At 45.8% G+C, this 21,366-nt stretch overlaps 1 protein-coding gene across 1 annotated transcript in view; it reads right to left on the bottom strand.

The window, feature by feature from the left end:
• The window catches only part of TAF2 (TATA-box binding protein associated factor 2), a 63,394-nt gene that overhangs the window by 36,391 nt on the left and 5,637 nt on the right, over positions 1–21,366 (bottom strand). Inside the window, exons 6-16 of the mRNA XM_078862727.1 lie at positions 21,050–21,281; positions 19,440–19,624; positions 17,523–17,636; positions 16,207–16,306; positions 16,027–16,112; positions 14,448–14,583; positions 10,911–11,065; positions 8,224–8,338; positions 6,344–6,453; positions 4,330–4,395; positions 1,223–1,475 (exon numbers count right to left, since the gene is read on the bottom strand). Coding sequence (XP_078718853.1) covers positions 1,223–1,475; positions 4,330–4,395; positions 6,344–6,453; positions 8,224–8,338; positions 10,911–11,065; positions 14,448–14,583; positions 16,027–16,112; positions 16,207–16,306; positions 17,523–17,636; positions 19,440–19,624; positions 21,050–21,281 — 1,552 coding nt within the window. The remainder of the gene's footprint in view (positions 1–1,222; positions 1,476–4,329; positions 4,396–6,343; positions 6,454–8,223; positions 8,339–10,910; positions 11,066–14,447; positions 14,584–16,026; positions 16,113–16,206; positions 16,307–17,522; positions 17,637–19,439; positions 19,625–21,049; positions 21,282–21,366) is intronic.

The raw sequence follows: 21,366 nt of genomic DNA, 5'->3' as shown, positions 1-21,366 counted from the left end.
TATAGTGTTTCTCTTTCAACCTAATCTAGGGAAATTGAGTCTACATGTAAAATAAAAGGACAATGGTCTCAATTATAAGTCTGAACAAGCTGTTATGAAGATTAATGTGAGTCCATGTCAAGGCAAGCACATGCGCATTCATGGGTGCTAGGAACACCATCGCATGTGCCTGGCTGAGTGGACAAAAGTTGCGGCGGGAACAAGGCCACCCGAGTTTGATTCTCGGCAATACCTAGCATCAGCGGCGAGTGATAATCTGAACAGGTCCTGGTCTACGCAGCCCACTTTCACCAATCCACACTGACAGGCTTGGTGAAAGATGACCATGAGCCGACGACACAGCATGGGAAGATCTTGATTTGGTAGTGGTGTTAAGGGTTGCAAATTATTATTACCATGAAATACCTAAATACTGGTCAAATACTGATTTACACAACAGTTCACATGCACTTATCGTGTGGTTTTCCGCTCAAAACGGGCATTGGAAGGTACTCATCTCCAATTTACAGTCATGGGAGCCAAGTGGTGAAAATTCGACATTGCAATGGCAGGATCCACAAGACAACCACTGCTTACCTTTCAACAAACTCGTGGTACACACGGGCAGAGCAAAAGTCACCCTCTCCCCAACAGAAACTGTGCAGCGGTAATTGCATTACTCCGGACAGCTTGATAGCAGCCTCCACATTTATTGTGGACGCGCAAGAACGAATTATAACGGCAAAGAAATTTGAAAGATCGTGCATACGCACGCATTATGCGTATGCCTGACATGTGCTCCTAAACATAAGTAGTTAATTAGAAGTATGGAAGCCGATGGGGAGCTGTCATAGCCAATCCGTTGGCATATTTGCAAAAACTAAAAATTATCCTTGTTTTCTCATTTGTTTTCAAGTTAGGGCAATCCTGAGATCAATTCAGAGAGCAATAGGGTCAGCCCCCAATAGCAACACAACTTTACACGCACGTTTATTCAGATCGGATCATTTTTACAAAAGTTGCAGCATCTTCCCCTTTACAGATTAGCATAACAGATCTAACTTTAATTGGAAAGCCTCCGAAGTCTACGAGCCAAATGGCACACTGCCACAACAAACACACAAAGTAGCAGAAAGCAAGAGGGGCGAGCGGGCAGGTGGATGAGCGGGCAGGTGAGCAAGCGAGCAGGTGGGCGAGCGGGCAAGTGGGCGAGAAAGCAGGTGGGCGGGCGACCGAGACGCACCTGGGCCAGGCAGATGGTGGACTGCATGCGCACGCGGTAGAAGCACTGCTCGTGCTCCAGGATGTCGGTGAGAGCCAAGCGCGACTGGGGCGTGGGGAAGCGCTCCAGGGCGGAGATGGCCTCGCCCTGTGCCACCACGTCGCGCTCGTAGCGAAGCTCGTACTGCCACATGAAGTCCGGCTGCTCCAGCTCCACGCGTCGCAGGATGCTCATCTCCGGGTCGATGCGGATCCACAGAAGCGGTGAGTCCGCACTGGCCGACAGACGGGACCGGGAGTGGGGTGTGAGGCGACGGGAGTTTGTTTGCTTAAAGCACATCCTTAGAAACCATCCGATGTTATTGGCATCATAGCATGAGATTAAGTATCCATTCAGATCTTTCACAGAGCAGTGTAACCATTGGAGAACAGCTCACGGATTTGGATGTCACAGAGCTACCTCTGAAGTCCCTTCGGGTCCACAGAGCAGAGGGCAGCACTTATCAATCTAGGCTACATATCATAATCAAGAGTTGTATTGTAAGTTAAGAGCAGCAACCATATTTGATTAGATGGGATTTTTTTGGATAGTCATTGGTGAGCAGGCTGAGACCATCAACTCACTGATTTGGAGGACCCGGTTTAACCACAGGCCTGGGATTTGAACCAGGACAGGTGCCAGCTCAATGCTCTGCCACTGTCTGCGAGTCTGATTCAGAAGAATGATATTCTTAGGTTTTTTCAGGAAAAGTCACGTAGGTAAAACATCAAAATTAATGAAAATAAAATAAAAACAAAAATCACGACGTTTCGGAGGCAACACAAGTCTCTGCCTCCGAAACGTCGTGATTTTTGTTTTTATTTTATTTTATTTTCATTAATTTTGATGTTTTACCTACGTGACATTACCGAAAAAACCTAAGAATATGATTCCTTGCAGTCACGAAAGCTTCAAATCTAGAATTCAGAAGAATGACTTTTATCGCGCTTCTCTAAACTGGTTTCGAAAGCAAAGACCAAGTGTTTCTAACCTAACATTAAAACTATATTTAAGAATCACAGTTAAGAGACAAAAACATAGACTATTAAAAATAATTAAAATAAAACAATGAAACTTCATCAACGGTATTTATAGTATCCGAGATACAATAAGTCGCACAACCCCCGTACTAATGAGGCTTTTGGCTTGGAATTATTTTACTAACAGCACTGTGCGATGCACAATCGCAATCGTTTGAAAATAATGCAATGGCACAGAAGCATCTGTGCAATTGCTGTGCAGGAAGAGATGTTTTTTTTTTACAACTCATCGCTCACAGAATCCACATCATGGTTACACCCCGTCAGGGTTTTACTGCAGGGATGCTTCTGTGTCGGGGTCATAACAGGTGGACGATAATTGAGCGAGTGAAGAGCAGAGGTCATGCGGCAGGGCACGCTGCTGCATTGAAAGCGGCGTAAGGTGTACAGAAATCCAGAGAAAATTAACAGTGCATTTTCCCCACTGACGTCATCGGCTTACCTTCACAATCTTGCCTCTAAGTACTATTCCCTCTTTCTGCCGCTCGTCTGCCCTGTTACTTCTCGCTCTGTGACTCCTTCCTCCCTGGAGACCTATAACTCCCTAAAGCTTCCTCAACCTCCCGTCTCACTCCCTCTTGCGTCCTCGCCCTCCCCGTGTCCTCCCTCTAGCTCTACGCTTCTTCTGGCTCAGCCTGGAGTGTGGAGACTCGGGGGCTCTCCGTGACGCTGATAATTCCAGCGCCCACAAAAAAGTGCACCAATCACCGGGGTACCCTGGAGGCCACCGTGGGGTACGGCTTGTGCGCAACTCCATGAATAAATCATTAGAGAATAACCAGAACAAAGCACAGGAACTGCTGCGACACTAATCGTTATGCACTAAAAAGGAGAATGAGGGGGGAAAAACGACCTCACCGCTCATCAGCTCTCAGATCTTTTAAAAAATGAAATGCATCAATAATAGCAGACACCGATTAAAGAAGGTCTGGAACACGCTCATTCGAGCCAACGGTGAGCTCAAGCAGTAACGTTTTTAAATTACTCGCTTAATTTAAAAACCTAGTAAGATGACATTTCCCTGACTATTAAAAAAAAGATTGGTTTCCCTGTTAAATAATTTACAAACTTCCACATCCCTAACGGCCTTGCACAGGGCAGCACTATGCTTGTCGCAGGTCTTGTTCTTCTTGTTGTTGTTTTGAAAGCTCAAGATACAGCTCAAGGCAACGAACCCTATAAAATTCAACAGTTGCCTTCAAATTCACAGCTCTGCTGTGTCAGCTGAATACGCCAGTGACCCACTTTCTCCTGCACCTGGGCTGCACAAACACAGCCCCCCACACCCCCCAAACCCCCCCACCCACTGTCTGAAGTGCTGATGTTATCCCTCTCTGGGTTGACATGCGCTCCTTAATCCTGTAATGACCTTATTTTATTTTCTTTTACAGCAGCCCGCGCTCAAATGCTTTTCGGAAATTACTAAATATAATTTCTGAGGCAGGATTTAAACGTGGTCATTTCCGTTGTGCTCTGCAGAATAGATAGCAGTCACAGAATTATGCAAGCAAGGTGGTGTGAAGACGGTACATATCGGGGTACCTGAGCTTGACGCACACACAAATTAATTTCCGCTGCATTCATTATTATTGCGCCCGATAAATAAAACAACCGTAGAGCAAACATTAACAGTTAAACGCCAAGTTTGGCACACGTGTGAATACATTGACAATTAATGCATTTTTAAGCATTAAAGAGTAACAGTTTTTAATTGAACCGGTCATGCTGTAGACACAAAGCGACCGAGGTAAGCACACTTGTGCGGTAAGAAAGTGCATCATTCAGAGGCCCGAGAGCAAAAACATTTGTGCTGTGGATTTAATCATTTCGCTCAGCCTGCTGTGTAAAATAAACATTCAACAAAATGTAACCTTGGACCACCCATAAAAACCTGGTTTCCTTCCAACTGCTGTGCGGTTTAAGATAAGGCCAGAAGTCGGACGCATTGGCTTACATAACTCCTGCTTTGACAACCAGCGCAATCCTACGATGTGGTCATTTTGTTTGCCACATGTCACGGTGCCGGTAAGATGAGCCAACGTCACTCACTCCATCAATGACAGATCCATGTCGATCTCCTCCCCGTTTAGCAGAGGGATCTTCTTCTTTTTGTTCCTGTATGAGTGAGGAAACAACCACAAATTAGGCTTTCCCCCCCGAGTCCTAGTTCCACAGACACGCGACATTCACTTGCACTTACAATTCAAGCAAACGGAATTACAATACGCTGTCGCATATCCGACCGTAAGACATCCGCCCTGGCCTTGACAAATTCATAACCGCCCGCACCTAGTGCAGTGTTTGCGTACGAGTGTAACTGTTATCTTATGGAGATGTTCACAACACAAATCTGACCTCTTCACTTTACAGTGATGTGTTCTTAAGCACAGTCAAGCATTGGCCCGCGTTTAAGGCTCTGTGCACTTTATTTTTGTCCAGGAACTTATTTGCGCACGGTGGCATAACCGTAATAATTTTCTCAAGACATTTACATATCCAATATTTCCACTTATCCGCCTACATGAGACATTGTACTGGTGTATGTGGTGGGGTTTTTTTGTCATGGGTAGCAGAACTCAGTTGAAGAGAATATTCCACCACCTTGATAAAGTGAGCTACTGCAAGGTCCCTTGGGCCAAACTGCTGCAAGGCAACAGATGGCAAGCATACTGATGATGCAATGCATATTCCAACTGACGTTAAAAAGTGTGCGTGTGGCGGTCCGGATGCAGCTGGCAGATTTCCCCCGCAGTTCTTTCCGACGGCCGTGATATTTTACAGACTGAGTGTTGCTTCCACCAGGATAAGTGTGAAAGCAAGATTAACTGTTTTGAACGTGTGTGTGTGTAATAGAAGGAAGGTTCAAGTGGTTATGAGACAGATGGTTTCTTGTAGCTGATGGTTACTGGTGCCAGTGGATTAGTGTTGAGAAGTTATTCAGATGTTTAACCAGGCGGAAACTCGAGGGACCAGGATAGTCTCGTTTGCGTGAGTGAGTGGGTGATTCAAGTCTAGTTGATTTTGTTTAAGCAGGTGAGGCTTCATAAGACCAGCACAGTATTATTTGCTAGTGACCTGGGGCATTAATCTGCCAGTAGGTGACAATTATCATTAAGTATAATCTGAATTGAGTAATTTTCCAGGTAGTTTGAGAATTTGGCAAATTTCACACAAGTTTAAGAAGACAATACTGTAAATGCGTATCGAGGATGTGGATTTGTCCCTATAATAATTTACAGCTGTTTGCCAAACAACTGATGGGGTAAGGACTCCCCATGCATCATGAGTCATGGTCTTGACCATACTTAACCACACAGATCAGTGCGGGTTGGTGAAAGTCCCCCCCAAAAACCGGTTCAAATCCCATTCGTCACTGATATCAGCCATGGCTGGAATAAAAAGCAGTGTCTCCGGGCGCATAGCACAGTGTGCTAACCACTGCACCACTGCTCTCCGCCAATTAAAATCCATATACAACAGTGGCAACTTGGATTCCAATTTGGTCCGTCTCCATTAAATTATCTCGGCTTAAAATGAGTACCTGGCAAAAGTGTGGTCAATATCAGGCAGCTGGGTATTGTGCTGGTATCACTGATCCCCTCGTGTACAGCACTGGCCTTGACAGATGCTCACTAAACAGTGCCTGCCCCAACAGTGTGTATACTTACTTGGACAAAGGTGTGTCGCTCGGTATAGAATGATGGATCGTTTCATTGACAAAATCGATTGTCATGCTCAAAGAAGCATTGCATTGCGTGTGAATTTATGCTAATCAAAACGAGAGCATAAAAAAAAGACAGAACCCAAATAAAAAATAGACATTTCTTCAACTGAGTGAATAAAACAGCTCATTCCTGGGAAAGTTAATTGCCTCTACCTCATGTCCACTCATAACCACACCTTCACCAGTTCGCCACTTGTATTTGCAGTGAAATTAATGAAAAACTATTGAAAAGGCGGACACGACAGCCGATAAAAGCACGAGCGTTACTTCAATTTCAACGCAATTCGTCTGGGGAAGGGCAAAGCGAAAGCAGCGGTGCGCTAAGGAGGAGCCACCTACCGGCGGCTCTTTGAGTGGCACGGAATCTCGTGGCGCGTGCTGTTCTCCTCGATCTGCAGGTTGTGGTTAAACGAGCCGTCCAACTCTTGCACGGTGACTGTCAGAGGACCCTGCACACACACGGGCGGTCAGCCAACAACGGTGCCCCTCAATGCCAAGTCGGGTCAAGTGAGGCAGCATATGCCCTCCACCCTCTAGCGCCAAATCCTCGGGTCCCTGGTCGCAAAGCTCCCATGGGAGACCCCTTCCTACCCACGAGTCTCAATGACAGCGGCTGATCTTATGCACCATGGGGCCTGTGGCCAGCCCCTTGGCCTCCTCCTCCGCCCACGAGGTTCTCGAGCTAAGAGAACGAGGCGGGCAGGGTTAACCAAGGGGAAGAGATTATATATTCTTAGGTTTTTTCCGGTAAAGTCACGTAGGTAAAAAATTTAAATTAATAAAAGTAAAATAAAAATCACAACGTTTCGGAGGCAACACAAGCTTCCATCTTCAGGTGGAACCGTCACAGCACGATTGCTGTATCAAGAGAAATTCCAAGAAAACCGTCCTTATATATACTGGTTGAGGGTGGGAGGAGCCAAGGCAGGCCCCTGGATATTATTATTATTGTGAGGTTAGTGCGGCTGAAGTCGCTGCTAGGAATGAGCCTTTGTTGTGTAGACTGGTTGAACTGGGAGGTTCCAAGAGTTGTTAAGGTGCGGCTGATGTAATTTTATTTTTTTACCTACGTGATTTTACCGAAAAAAACATAAGAATATGAATCCTTGCAGTCACAAAAGCTTCAAATCTGGGAAGAGATTAGCCACGTGCCCAACGTGCCTTAGTATTCCCGTAGCCTGCAGGTCTTGCGCCTCGCATCTTATCGTGCTGCAGTCGCCTATGCAATATGCAAGGGAAAAGCCACGAGGCAGCCAGGAATTGGGAGTGGTCCCATCTCATATGTGTGGATATTTTTCAGCTTCTCTAATTTCCTCCCACATGAAGCTGAGCACTCGTTAAACGAATCTACCAAGCATTTTGCCCCCCCCCCCACCCCCATTCCTCTAATTATAGGGGTGATTGAAAAGTCTAGGGCATAGTAAGAATACAAGCACTACCGCATCTTAGAGCAGCAAATTACCCTCGTTATTTTTTACAGGTGATTGAAATGATATAATGTGTGATTGAATAAAAATTAAGAAAGCTAAAAAGAACGAGTGAAATATAAAACGCATGTAAATGTGCAGAAAGACTACATTCATCAAACCCAGCTCCCAGCGCATTGTGCATGTGCAAATGAACAACAATGCAACTTGTGCTGCCAACGAACAGTTCGAAGTACAAGACCCAAAAGTTTATCCAGACGGGGATAAAAGCTTTGAAAAAATCAATGGACCAAGTACATTTTACTGTAAAGTGACCATGCAGAAAAATAATACACTTTTGCCAAGGTTAGCCAAAGAGCACAGACTCGTCACATATCCCTTGAAACGCACGCACATCAAGGGTGACGCGGAACCCTACTTGCCGAGTTGTACGTATGCTGAACTTCCTTTGCACCATACGTAGCCAACCGTGCTAAGCAGAGGTGAGGAGGAAGGTCAACAAACTAAACACAAAAAACTGTTCTAAATAAATGAGTTTTCAAACTAAATTAAAAAGTGCACAGCTCCAGTGGCTTCCTAATATCGGAAGAGCGTTCCAGATGGCCGCAGAAGCGCATCCGAAGGCACGGGATGCGGTGACCGTCTCCGTTCGATGGGCAGCCGAAAACCGTCGCAAGGATAACCGGAGTACGCGTGATGGCCGTTGCGTCTGGACGAGATCGGCGAGTTGTTGTGAGTGAGTGAACAGAGGGAATGAGACGCGGTACGCGCAACGCCGCTCCTCGGCCTCACCACGTATTTCTGCGTCCCCTGTGCGATGCAGTCCTGCTTGAGCTCCAGCTCCAGGATATTGCGCTTGCGGTTGAACACGAACGTCCCGTAGAACTTCACCACACCAGACTGGTCGCTGGACGCCCACCCCCACCGAATGTCAAGGGAAACTCACTGCCTGCTCCAGAGCTACAGCCGACGCTAGTTCAAAGATTAACGCGGCGAACGCAACAAAAACACGTTGCCTGATGCTGTGCCCTCGTTTACATTCAAAACACGTGAAATAAAGTCACAAAGCACCACGGCCAATGAGGTTGGAGAGTGGAAAGAGGTTGGGTAGAGGAGCCGCAGGTAACGACGTGGGAGCGCAGAGCACACTAGGAAAATCTGCTCATTATCCCGTGACACCATCACACAACGCTCTACTCACGCAAATTACATCACGGGGTCTTTAAAGCCAATGTTTTGTAACTAAACAACAAATTTAAATCTACATAGCATCTAAATGCCATTGCATCTCAAGACACTGTAGAATAAGAAAAGAAAAACGACTTTAAGATAGGAGGGGTGTGTGGTGGGGGGGGAGGGTGGTGGTCAGGGCAGGGAAACACACGAGAGGGCAGAGAGGGCAGCACTGTAGCAGAGCTCGGGACAGAGGAACCAGGGCCCAGTGACAGCGGGGGAAGTCAGGGAATCCAGGACAGCACCAACCAGTCACAGCATATTTAAAACATTTCCTACAGAAACTACCAGGCAGACGGAGGAATCAAACCATCAGCTATATTCATAGACGTTTTGAGTAGGGTGAAAATGAATCAATGGCAAGCAAGATAACCACCAGACTACCAAACTGCTTGCTGAACAGATGTAGCACAAACTGCAACCGGGAAAGGTTACGGAATGTCTGTTTGCATCTCACACCGTGTCGGTGACGAGGGTCACGCTGTCACGGGTGCGATCGGCGATTAAACCCCCCGCGGATTGAAAATAAAACGAGCTCCAGTGATAACGGATCCAGTGTGGCTGGGGCGAACGGTTTCACATCACTGCGGAAAGCGCTTCAATCGGGAACAAAATTTATGCGGCAACATTGTGCGCCCACAGGCTACGACATCTGACCTCCGAGCCACTCAACCACAGTTAAACTCACAAGTGCATGCTGATCAACGGCGTATGTCACTGACGCATACCTAACCAGCGTGGAGTGGCAATCACATCAGTGTCCAACAGCAGGCATTTGTGATTACAACCACTTATCTAGCCCTTCCAATTACGTAACTCCAATTAAAAACTTAAATATTCCAAAAGTGACTTGGCAAGTTTAAAAATATCTGCAATTCCCAAATTGAATTGCTCTTTGTAACCCGCTAAACCGAAGACGGAAGGAATTAAGAGGTATTTTCAGAAATTCTCTCGTGGCTTGTTTCGGGCGCTCGAGTGCTGCACCAGACAGCATTTCAGTTTTGCCCTGCGGACCACGCTGATTTGTGCCAGATCATTAAAATGAGTGGGCCACTAATTAGAACTACCACTCACACGCTCTCCATATTTTCCCAGCCGAGTGAATGGATGCTCTCAATTTCAAAGAAGAAAAACAATCACATTTGCTTACACAGCCACAGCAGGATTTTGTGAAACCTTCCTACAAATATATGGGACAAAGGATCCCAATAAAGTATCAACGCCTCGAGAAAATGACTACATTCGAGAAGTCTGAAGGGTTTTGTGAAAGGGTGAGATTATGAAGGAACGGTTCATTTTAATTTCTCATTAAAATTATTACAGGGCACGCAGCCTGAGGTCGTAGTGAAAAACAATGAATTTTGACGTTGCATCCGTAGACAAGGAATAGTGGCTGATGCACAATATTTAAACAAGACCCATTAGTGCAGCTAAGTTACCAAAACATCACTCCCACTCTCCAGAACGGCATCTGATTTGATTGACCTTCATTAGGCAGCTCGATGATTAAACACAAGCTAGCTGGCCCGCCCACACACATTTACCACTCGCGTACTTTCTCAAGAGAAAAAAACGAATAAAAACATTTCAACGGTAGTCATTTGAGAAGTGTGGCCTCAGAATTTTAAATCGAGCGGTGGTGCAGCGGTTATCGCAAAGCACTATATATATACCCGGCGACCGATTGGTGGCCATGCTCTCCCTCCTTCAGCCAACCCACACTGACCAGCGTAGGGGAAGTATGGTCAAACAACCCCCGCAATCGACGCGACATGGGGAGGCCTTCATCCAGCAGTGGATTGGCAAAGGGATATCATCCTTTATTTTATTTTAACCTCAGTTTTAGGTATGAATTCTTGGCATCCAATTGTTGGACTTCGTCAGAAATGTCCCCATGGCATCTGCGACCGGTCTCCTAGCGACTGAGGAGGGCTCAGTTCGAGCGAGACAGCCCTGTCTTGATGCGCAAACTCCTGGAGCAATTGCGCACTTGAGCTGGTGGTTGACGTTCAAAGTGGACTGCGACCCTCAAAGGAATGTCACCGCCCCCGTGGTTGCCCCCCCCCCACCTGCCCCCCGTGATCCGTGGATCAAACAAATTACTCGAGACACCGGTATGGCTGCAAGAGAAGTTGATGTGAATGCTTTCGCAAGGGGTCACACGTTTGGCCCAACGGTCCTTCGTTGACTACGCGTGATGAATTTAGACATGAATTGCTGCAGCAAGCACCATGAGCAAAGGATACACCCACTGACGAATCAGCGGCTGGATATCCTTGCCCGAAACAATGGAGATGGACTTGAGGAATGCACTGGTGGACAGCAGCATCTGGCTCCACATGTGGGACTGGAAGCGCTGGGAAGATGCGGTGTTGGCCAGAGAGAGCAGCTTGTTAAACACCTGCCGGGAGACAAAAGAGGGAAAGTCGATAATTCAATACAATTTAATTTCGATTTAAAGCTTTCGTGACTGCAGGGATTCATCTTCTTGGTTCTTTCGGTAAAGTCACGTAGAAGGGAAGTAATAAAATAATAAAAATAAAACATAATAAAATAACATTTAAAAAAAATCCTCAGGTGAAGACGGCTGCTTGCGTTGTGGCCGAAACGTTGTGAGAATTATTTTATTATGTTTTATTTTTATTATTTTATTACTTCCCTTCTACGTGACTTTACCTAAAGAACCAAGAAGATCAATACAATTTTTTTTAATGTTTTTAAGTGGCCAGGTCAACTGAGAATTCAGGGGACTAAAGCGGTACCGTAGCAAGTGTATGGGCTCAACCCAATCACCAATCACTGTACAAAAAAACTAAATCACGTTGAATGTGTTTCTGCACTTGAGGTGACCAGGGTGGCTCAGAAGTCACAGCACTGAGCTGGCAATGCTGATATCCAAGATCTGAAATCAGGGGGCCGCCTGTGATTAAACCGAGTTCTCAAGACAAATTCATGGTCTCGGGTTTGGTCACCAATGACTGCAGAAAAAAATCCCATGACATAAAAAAAAAATTTGCACTTAATATGGTTAAATTCCAGCTCTCAAAGTTAAATCTATGATTTCAATGTAATGCGACAGACATTCCTAGCAGTGGCAGGGCGAGTAGGCTACCCTCCCTACCATGTGCACAGAAGGTCACTTTACGGGATCTCAGAGAAAGCTCTGTGGGATTCACTTCCGTGAGCTTCCACTAACATGAAGGGTGCACTGCTCTGTGAGAGATCATTGCATGACACATTTCGCACAATCTGTGAAAGAAATTGAGAAAATACGTTTCATTAAAAGATCCAACATCTCAAAAAGTAAGCAAAACCAAGATTACAATTTTATACCATCCATTTGATTTTTTTTGCTATTAGAGTGCCTACTTGGGTAATGACCGTAAAATGCTTTTCAAATATTCATAGGTACTCAAACCTTTAAATACTGAATTGCTACTTAATTTAAATTATATCCATTTCCATAATGTAAGTTTTTTGTTAACGTACTTCATTTTATAATTTATTGTAATGTCTTTAATTTTCACTATATATACATCTGTACTTCGTTGTGCTTTCACTTTAGTATTTTTTTGGATGGATGCTGCCTTTTTATTCCATTTCTAGATTCGTGTATGATCGAGGTTTTGAATAATTTGTATCGTGGGAACATCCCTGCTGTTATGATATATTTATCACTACCAAGGTCTCCCTTGAAAAAGCCTTGCGTGTCAACGGACTTTCCCCTAGGTATGAATAAATTCTGCGCGTCTAAACATAGAACATGCACGTGTAAAAGTTGTTCTATCTTCATCAATATTTATCTCCCTATCAAGCTCAAAATTCCATTGTGCATGTATTATTCAGAATATTAATCACGTGTTATTATCACTTACCGTTTGTATATATATTTTTTTACTTAGATGCACCGCTCAGTTTCACTATCTCCATTACCGCATGGTGCGGTGGTGTCACAGAGGTCACGTCATTACGTAAAGGACCACGCATCAATCACTCCAGATAGCCGACTCCACCAAAAACACCACATGAGAAATAACCGGAGCTGCCCAACGACAAGAGAAGATACCACACTCGTCTCCTTCATTGCATTGCCATTTACTAAACAAAGTGATAGCCCATTGACATCCGTTGTCACGTTATCTCGCTCGCAAACAAGGGAAGCCTGTCACGCTGGAAGGGTTATTTATATATTTAAAATAAATAATAGGTTACGAATAACAGCGTTGGTTTGCGGTCACCAAGAGGACAAAAAAGACGAAGGCCGGTAAGGTGGATTGTCGATTTCTTTCCCAGCGGCAACAGAACAAACATACCTGGTCATTATTTTAATTAACCTGTTTGTCATTGGGAGAGGTGGCTCTGTGGGTTACCGCACTATGCTACACACCAAGTGACCCGAGTTCAATGCCCGATCGAGGCTAACATTGGTGGCGAGTGATATCTGAACTGGTCCTGGTGCCTCCCTCCCCTTCGCCGAATCAGCACTAACCGGCGTGGTGAAGTATGGTCGAACAATCCCAATGACCGACACGTTAGACTTTCATCGAACAGTGACGTGACAAAAGGGTGCACAGGGTGGTGATCCAGATGTCTTATGATCTCCAATTAATTGACCCCGAACATTTGTTTTCCTTTGCATATTAATTTATGTTTTAAATAAACCTGACCTCCCTTTACATTAAAACATGTTTTGCAGGTAATTATAAATGTTGACTTTGGAGCTATGATACATACAAGTGCTCAATAACCTGTTTTCAATCAATCTGCAGTTAATATTTAGCCCATTTTCAATCTATTGGTGGATGAAGGCCTACCCAAGATGTTGTACATAGATGTTGTTTGACCATAACTCTCCACGCTGATCACTACTGGTTGTTGAAGCGGGTACCCACAACCAGTTTAGACATTCCTCGCCAATGATGTTCACCGTGGCTAGGAATCAGGCTCAGGTCACCGGCTTCATAACCACTGATGTCACCACTCGAGTCCAATGAGGCTGATGAGGTTCTTATGGGGTCTTGAACAACTCCTTCAACGAAGATTAAACATTTTGTTAAAAAGGCCTTGCGGCATGACATGTTGGCTGATGGAAATCGAGTCAAGCATATGCACTAGGGTGCTACTTTTCATGTCCGCTCCTGCTACTTCTACAAGCACAATATGAATACATGTGCAAGTTGCTGGTCACAGGTCACACACAAGACAAAGATTCCCATTATAACCTTTGACAGGCTATTGGGGAAAGTGGTTAGCAAGCAGCTATTAAGGCTGACACGGCACACAAAAGGGTAGGTGGCCAGCACCGCGTCAGGTGCTGGCTCATGCAAACCTGAGTCGACCTCGGGGAGGCCCAGAACTAGTTCAGATATCCATCACCGATACTGGCCATTAGCGCTAATCGTATATGGGTCGCCGGGTATGTAGCGCAGTGCCAACGCCCACTTGTGTTTGGCCTTTAACTAAGATCCCCGTATACCCTTAACAGACTGTTGGGACAAGTGCTGTTAGCAAGCACCTATGAAGGCTGGCACGGCACACGAGGGAGTGGGTGGGCCAGCACCACGCCCGGCCGCCCTTGTCTCCTGAGTGGTGATGTTTACACACTGCATCAGACACTCATTTCAGGCCGAGTTAACCTGGGGAGACCCAGGACCAGTTCAAATATTCGCCAATGTTATTACTGAATGTGAGAGGGAATCAAACCCAGGTCGCCGGGTTTATAGCGCAGCACGCAAACCACTGCGCCACCACCCCCCCCCCCCCTTTGACACACACACACACACCTGCAGCAGGAATTCCATGCTGATGCGGTTCTCTATGAGCCTGAGCACCAGGTGTGCCTTCGCCTGGTACAGTTTGTAGTATTCCCACGAGAGCGTGTGCGGGTAGCACACGGAGAAGTGCAGGTGAGGAGTGGGACTGCACAGACATACACACAGACACGAGTGGCACACACACACATGCGCACACGCCCGATGAAAACAATTGTTAATATTATGTAAATGTCAGTTTTTTTATTCAGAAAAGCATCCATCATTCCTTGTGAAAAGCATGTCCTGCCCAAGCCTACTTACTTTTCTAAACAGTAAGATCAATAATACAGGTTTTTCAGGTTAGATCGCGTAAATATATAAATGTGTCATTAAACACGCCACCACCCGACACAGCCAACTAGTAAGGTTTGTCACGTAAACAGAACATGCCAATTGGTTACTAGTACAGTTTCAGTTTTTCAGTTTCAGTTTCATTTATTAGGTATAGCCCTGTGAGCCATTCCGGCTCTTGAATAGGGTAGAACCGCAACAAAAACAAATATGAACAAGAAAACATCTTAAAGTGACTATGCGCAAACAGAAAAATCCAGGAAAAAACTGCAAAGTCTTCCAGAAAAAAAGCACCGTACACCAACGCTGTGCAAAAATCCCAGTGGAATGCAAGTCAAGCAACAACAACAACCACAAGACAACTCCGATGTGCTGTGTTAAACTAAGTAAGATGTCTCTCACTTGTCTACATTCTCTAATCCAAGTGTTACTTAGCCTCTAAGTGTAATGCCAAGCCAGCATCACCTCGTCAATCTTTGCACACCTTCCAGCCTGCGTTCAATTGTATTTGTCAGTCGTCCACGGTTCCGAACAATCTCACTGTAGGCTACAGGGAATGACCTAAAACTGTGTTGAGGGACATGGGTATGTTGCATTTCGGCATTAAATTGATTTCTCAAAGAACGAATGTACTGCTATCGTTCGCCTCCTCATTGCCGACGTATGTGCAGTGATTAATCGTTCAACGTGGTAGACGTGTTTCCTGAATAATGCTGCGTTGAGCCAAAACGCGTTAAGGGAAAACTATTTCACCGAAATAAATAATTTAAAAGGTTGGGTTTGCAAGGCACGATGTACGCACACGCAGTAAGATGGCAGGACAAAGGAACTGAGATGAGGGTAATACACCGCATATTGTACCATTCCGCGTGCATACCCAGAATTCCCAGACCACTTAGCCGTGTGCAGCTCATGAAAGTAACTCATCGTAGACCGCTCAGAAACCGCGTTGTAACGGACGCGTTCTGCTTTGTGCGAAAGCGCTCCCAAATTGAAGAACCGCGTAACAATGAAAACTCGTTGTGTGAACACACATTAAGCGAAGGCTCTCTATATTTATTAGTCTGCTGTGTTTTCGAGTTTTGTCCCGACAACAATTGTGGTGTTTTGTTTAACGCTTGGCCATCCCACTTTCATGTCAGAAAAATGTTACGCCGTGGTCCTCGGAGCGAGCAATTGCTCGCTCACCCACTCACTCGAGTGAAACTAGTGGGTGAGCGAGCAGGCGGGCGAGCGAGCGGGTGAGTGCAAAGTCCACCTCTCCTTCTCCTTGCCGGCAGCGAAGGTCGGGTGGAGGAGGATGCCTCCGGTTTGCAGCTCGTAATCCGTCACTCGGGACAACCACTGCAGGAGGGACAGCATGGCAGAGATATGTTGACGCACGGCTTTGGGAGGCGGTGGAGTTAACTGCGGGAAGCGCAGTCGACGTGTGACATACCTTTTTAATCCAGTAACGATATTCGTTGTTCCCGAAGGTCTTTTTGATCCAGAGGCCGTAAATGTAGCCGGAGATGCCTTTAAGCACCCAATCGTCAGTCCTGGTGAAGAATGAAACCCAGGTGCAGATAGATTTGATTGCCTTACAGAAATGAGAAGCGCTACTGATTTATTTTTTCTAATTGTATTCATTTAGTGCCAAATAGAGTCCCATTGGTGCTAATTACATTCTTTATTTTCATGGTTATTGTATTTTTGTCACATTTTTATCTCAGAGTATTACATCACACCCCCTGCTCTTTGGTTTTTTCGGTAAAGTCACGTAGGTAAAAAATTAAAGTAAATTAAATCACGACGTTTTGGGGCGCAACACAAGCGTCCTTCTTCAGGTGGGGACAACTTAGCGAAAGCACAACCGCTTAAGTGTGACACTTTTTTACCTACGTGACTTTACCGAAAAAACCAAAGAGTATGAATCCTTGCAGTCACCAAAACTTCAAATCTAAAATCGCACCCCCTGTTAGAGAAGGGCCCACTGTAGGTGATATCGCAGAACAATTTCTGAGATCCCTTTAAGTGACCTCTTATCCACACGAGGGGCGATGTGGCATGCCACAGAGGATAATAAGGCTCATCGTATGGCAAACAAACTGAAACAATAAAAATAAAACTCTCAAAAGCTGTAATAAGACAAATTATGTGAAAGCCCATATTTAATTAAATAGATATTGGGTGCAGTCTTTACTGACCAAGCCAGGATCGTGATATTTATATGCTGGATTTGACTGGCTTAATCATACGTGGGTGCATGGATATGAATCCTGCATCTAAGTGCTGTCGGCTCAGAGCTCTGACCCTTGAGCCTCTCCCCAGCCACCTCTAGGAGATGTATTGTAACAAGGGGAAATGGTGGCCAAAAAAATAATCACAGATGAACATGGCTGAAGACTAATATTATTTAAGGAATACATTATCGTAGTTTATTATGCATAACTCAAGCACCATGCAATTTACAAGTATCCCCCAACTATAAAATTACGCGGTGCACAATGGATTAGAGGAATCGTGGGCAAGTTCTGACGTGAAACAATAAGGCAGCAATTACATAATCAACACAAAAGTGGTAAAACCCGGCTTAACAAAGCACGAGTCAGATGACAAGATTCATTAGCGCAGGGAAACAAGCGATGAATGGGTGCGGGGGAGAATGTGAACAAGTGTGTGTATACGAGTCAACAGCTTGGGGTACAAACACAACGCCAATTAACAGGATTTTTTGCATATTAATGACAGAGATGCAAAAAAAGATGCCCGTACCAGGACATTCGCGAGATGAAACAGCCAAAAAACTGCTGCGCCAGAGCCTTGGCTATTCTCTTGCGAGTGATGGGCGTCTGGTCGATTATCGTTGCTCCGTGCAACAGATTGGTGCTGAAAGAAGGGCAGAAGATCGGTTAAGTGAGACAGCATGGTGACACGAAAACTCCATATCTATGCATCTACATCACAATTACACCATGACGTAGTTTCATTTGCAGAATACAGCACAGCAGAGAGACGGGATTGTAGTAATTAAACAAAGGCGTGTAATTAAGAAATAAAACCAACGCGGGGGGGGGGGGGGGGAGTCTCCGGCCTAATTGTGCTGCTTGACAGCGGCAATCACAATCCACGTGGAGTTTGCAGCAGCAGTGAACGCTCAGCTATACGCCTTTGTTTTGATATCGACAGCTTTTCGAGTGGGAAACAATATTAAGTGGAAATGACACGAGAAGTAAAATTTAGTTATTGAGAGATGGTTTTTTTGGAGTTCAGCCTCACTGGACCGGAATCCAATTATCAAAATTGGTTTTTCATGTTATTTATGAAGCATGAGTCCACGATAACCAAATTGGGCTATTACATCGACAATTATAACATCCACTGTACCGCACCAAAGAACTTAAATTAACTTTAACCTGTGTAATGATGCATCATCATAATCATTCTAAAAAATATATTATTTTTCAATAAACACCCAGTGTAAATACTATCACAGAATACAACTCAAATACTGTAATAATCATTGAAATTTGTAAGGCACATTTCATCTATAGATCCCAATGCACCAATAAAAGGAACATGGCTTGCTCACAATATTAATAATTTTGTTAATATATTTAGAATACTAATCTCCATATATATAAAAGGCAAAGTTGTGAATATGTGTGTCTGTTCAAAATGTTTAGTGTACTTCCCGACATGCAACAAACTTGAAATTTGCCTTGTGGGTACTTTCCAGACTGTAACGGTGACGATTATTTTAACCGGTCCAGGGCCTCCCCTAGGTCGACTCAGCCTCAAACGAGTAACTGGTGTGGTGTGTGAACATCGCCACTGGGGAGACAAAGGCGGCCGGGCGTGGTGGATCCAAGTCCCGGGCGAAGCCGGGTAGTAAAGCTAGTCGACTATACAACAGCAAAGGGTTACACAGGACGACGTTAGCAGTGGTATCCCACTGCTAACCTGTACAGTGTATTTGACCATCCACCGCCATGCATGTGAATTGTGGGGGTCAGGGCGGGTTAGTGAAGGCAGACTGCATAGACGTGATAGTACAGTACAGTAAAACAATGAAGTTTGCTGCACTGCTCTCGACTGACAGCGTGGCCTTGCACCATCCTACAACACCTGAAGCCAAGCTGTCGCCCATCCAACCACTGTCCAGGCTTAGCGTCCGGTATCTGATGAGATCGGGTGCATTGCAGGTGATTTGGTGATGGGCTACTGCTGTGTGTCAACTTAGTTTGTTTATGTGCAGGTGCTCGCTGAGCAACTGCAGAGGCCTTAAATGTTGTTTTTTAAAAAAATCCAATGTCAGAAGCAGGAAGTGCTCACTGCCCGGCATAGACCACACTGTGCACCCTCGGACTCTTTCATAATCAGAATCGTCACTTAGAATGGAGGAATCCGATGAGCCATGAAGCTCTTTTTTCACAGACGTCTGGCTCGTCAACACGGCTCAAATTAGCAAATTTGACGGGCACCCGTAACACCACACACAAAGCCAGCTTGGTTTTCCGAGATCAGAGATCTGACACGGTTGGCTATGTACGGTGCCCAAGAAGTTCCACATACACACATACATTTGGTCACAGCCTGACCACAGGGCCCCTCAACACCCCGTTTAGATGTTCACACCGAGCGAGGCGAGCGCCGTCACTCGCGTCGAAATGTTAGGGCAGGGGGAGACACCTGAATATGCTCATGGAGGCGTAGGAGGTGGCCTCCACGTAGGCCTGGTCCACGAACACCGTCTTGTAGCAGGTGTACGGGTAGCGGCACGTGAGCACCTCCTCGTAAAACTCGAAAATCTCGTGCAGGAACGAGGTGGTCTGCTTGAGCAGCGGCAGCAGCTGCGGCAGGCAGAAGTGCGTCACCTGGGGGTACACGAATGCGGCGGCGGCACGGGTCATTAGCAGCACGGGGCGTGACGATGAGTGCCCCCCCCCCCGCATGCCGCACGGCGAGTGAATTGTCACGGTTCAATTCAAGGGACGTGTTCGTGCTCGTCACGTTTGTACGGTGTCGTTTTTGGATTCCCCTTTCTCTGTCACGAGTACAGTTTTGTTCGTACCATTAGCATAACCGGTGTAACTCTAACATGCGTGTAACATTTGCATTAGAAATTACAGGAAAATAAATACATTCTTACGAGCACAATAGCGATCCAGGTTTAATAGAGCGTACAAAATTATTTGAATCGAGGATTTGATGCATCGCTACAAGCCTACAGACAATTATAATTTGATTCTGGAATTAAACAATTACCCGAATTAATCAAAATTAATTGAATCGCCGAGTGACATTGGACACAAGCCTAAAACGTGAAACCATCCATCGGCTTTGACAAGGTACACCTGACTTGTGTTCGATATTTAAGAACTAAAAATATATCCTGCCCTCTCGTGGTGGTGCAATGTCTAAACGTACAGCCCCCCTCTGTGATTCCACAGCTAGATGAGGGCCTCCCCACGCTGCGTGGGTCCTGGGGATTACTTCAGAATACATCACCACCCTGGTCATTGTGGGAAGGTGAAGGTGGGGACCATATAACTGGAAGCAAAGAATGCAGTACAACTGAGGATTTTGCTGCACTGCCCTATGATGCAAAAATACGACGCAAAGTCCCGCAAAGGCCTATGACAACCTGGCACGCACGGTGACCGCCCATAAAAACACTATCCAGGCTCAACCCTGTGAAGCTTCCAAAACGCGATGAGATCGGCAGCATTCTCGGTAATTTGGTCATACACAGTGATATGATGGCACGCTATTTTCTGTCAGGCCAGAGAATTTTTTGTTACATAAGTCAAAGGTCATACGTAGCTCTCGACAACCCCACAGGTCCCTGGTTCCTTACCGTCAGAATAACTTGACTCTAAAAGGTACACGTGCATTTTTTGCTCAGAGCACTGGTGGCAGTAGGGTCTCCACGAGAGGGAGCTTCAGAGAGCCCCTCTAGAGGGTATTTGGCATCCTCTTCCATGCTGGACAGGCATCTTGAAAGAGGTGGACATACCCTAGACTTTACCCCCACCACGTGCAACTCACCGATTGACTGTGGTAAACCCATTTATACTGCTGGGTGGACGGAAGCGGAGGGGGATTTAAGAGATTTGCACCATTGTTTCAAGTGCTGCGCCGGAAGGTCGAACCTGCGACACATGGATTGCAACGTCCATGACACCACGACAGCCTCCCTTACTCACCTCCATACGACAAAAGTTACTCAAGCAAGTGCCGTGCCTAACGCAGCGTGAGAAGCTAATGTTCTCATCTTCACAAAGCTCATCTTGCGTCACCTCGTGCATGAAGGGGTCCACGAGGATCTCGAAGGGCCCCACGGCGAGCGAGATGTTGGGCGCGGCCGTGGGCGTCGTGAGCTGGTAGTGGAACGTCTTGCGGCGCATGTCGTGCGTGTATACGGTCTCCACGAGGTCGCCGTTAGACACGGCAACCATGGAGGCATCCACCGTGTACTCCAGCTTCCACATGCACAGCTCCGAGTACGAGTCGATGCACGGAAACCAAGACCTGCGGGCCGGGTGGCAAGAATAGTCCCCGCGTGGTTAAAACACCGCCTCTGTGCGTGCAGGTGATATGTCAGGCAGGCGCAGTG

This window comes from Lampetra fluviatilis, chromosome 14 (genome assembly GCF_964198595.1).
Source record: "Lampetra fluviatilis chromosome 14, kcLamFluv1.1, whole genome shotgun sequence".
Classification (NCBI taxonomy): domain Eukaryota; kingdom Metazoa; phylum Chordata; class Hyperoartia; order Petromyzontiformes; family Petromyzontidae; genus Lampetra; species Lampetra fluviatilis.
This window is presented reverse-complemented; position numbering and strand designations above follow the sequence as displayed.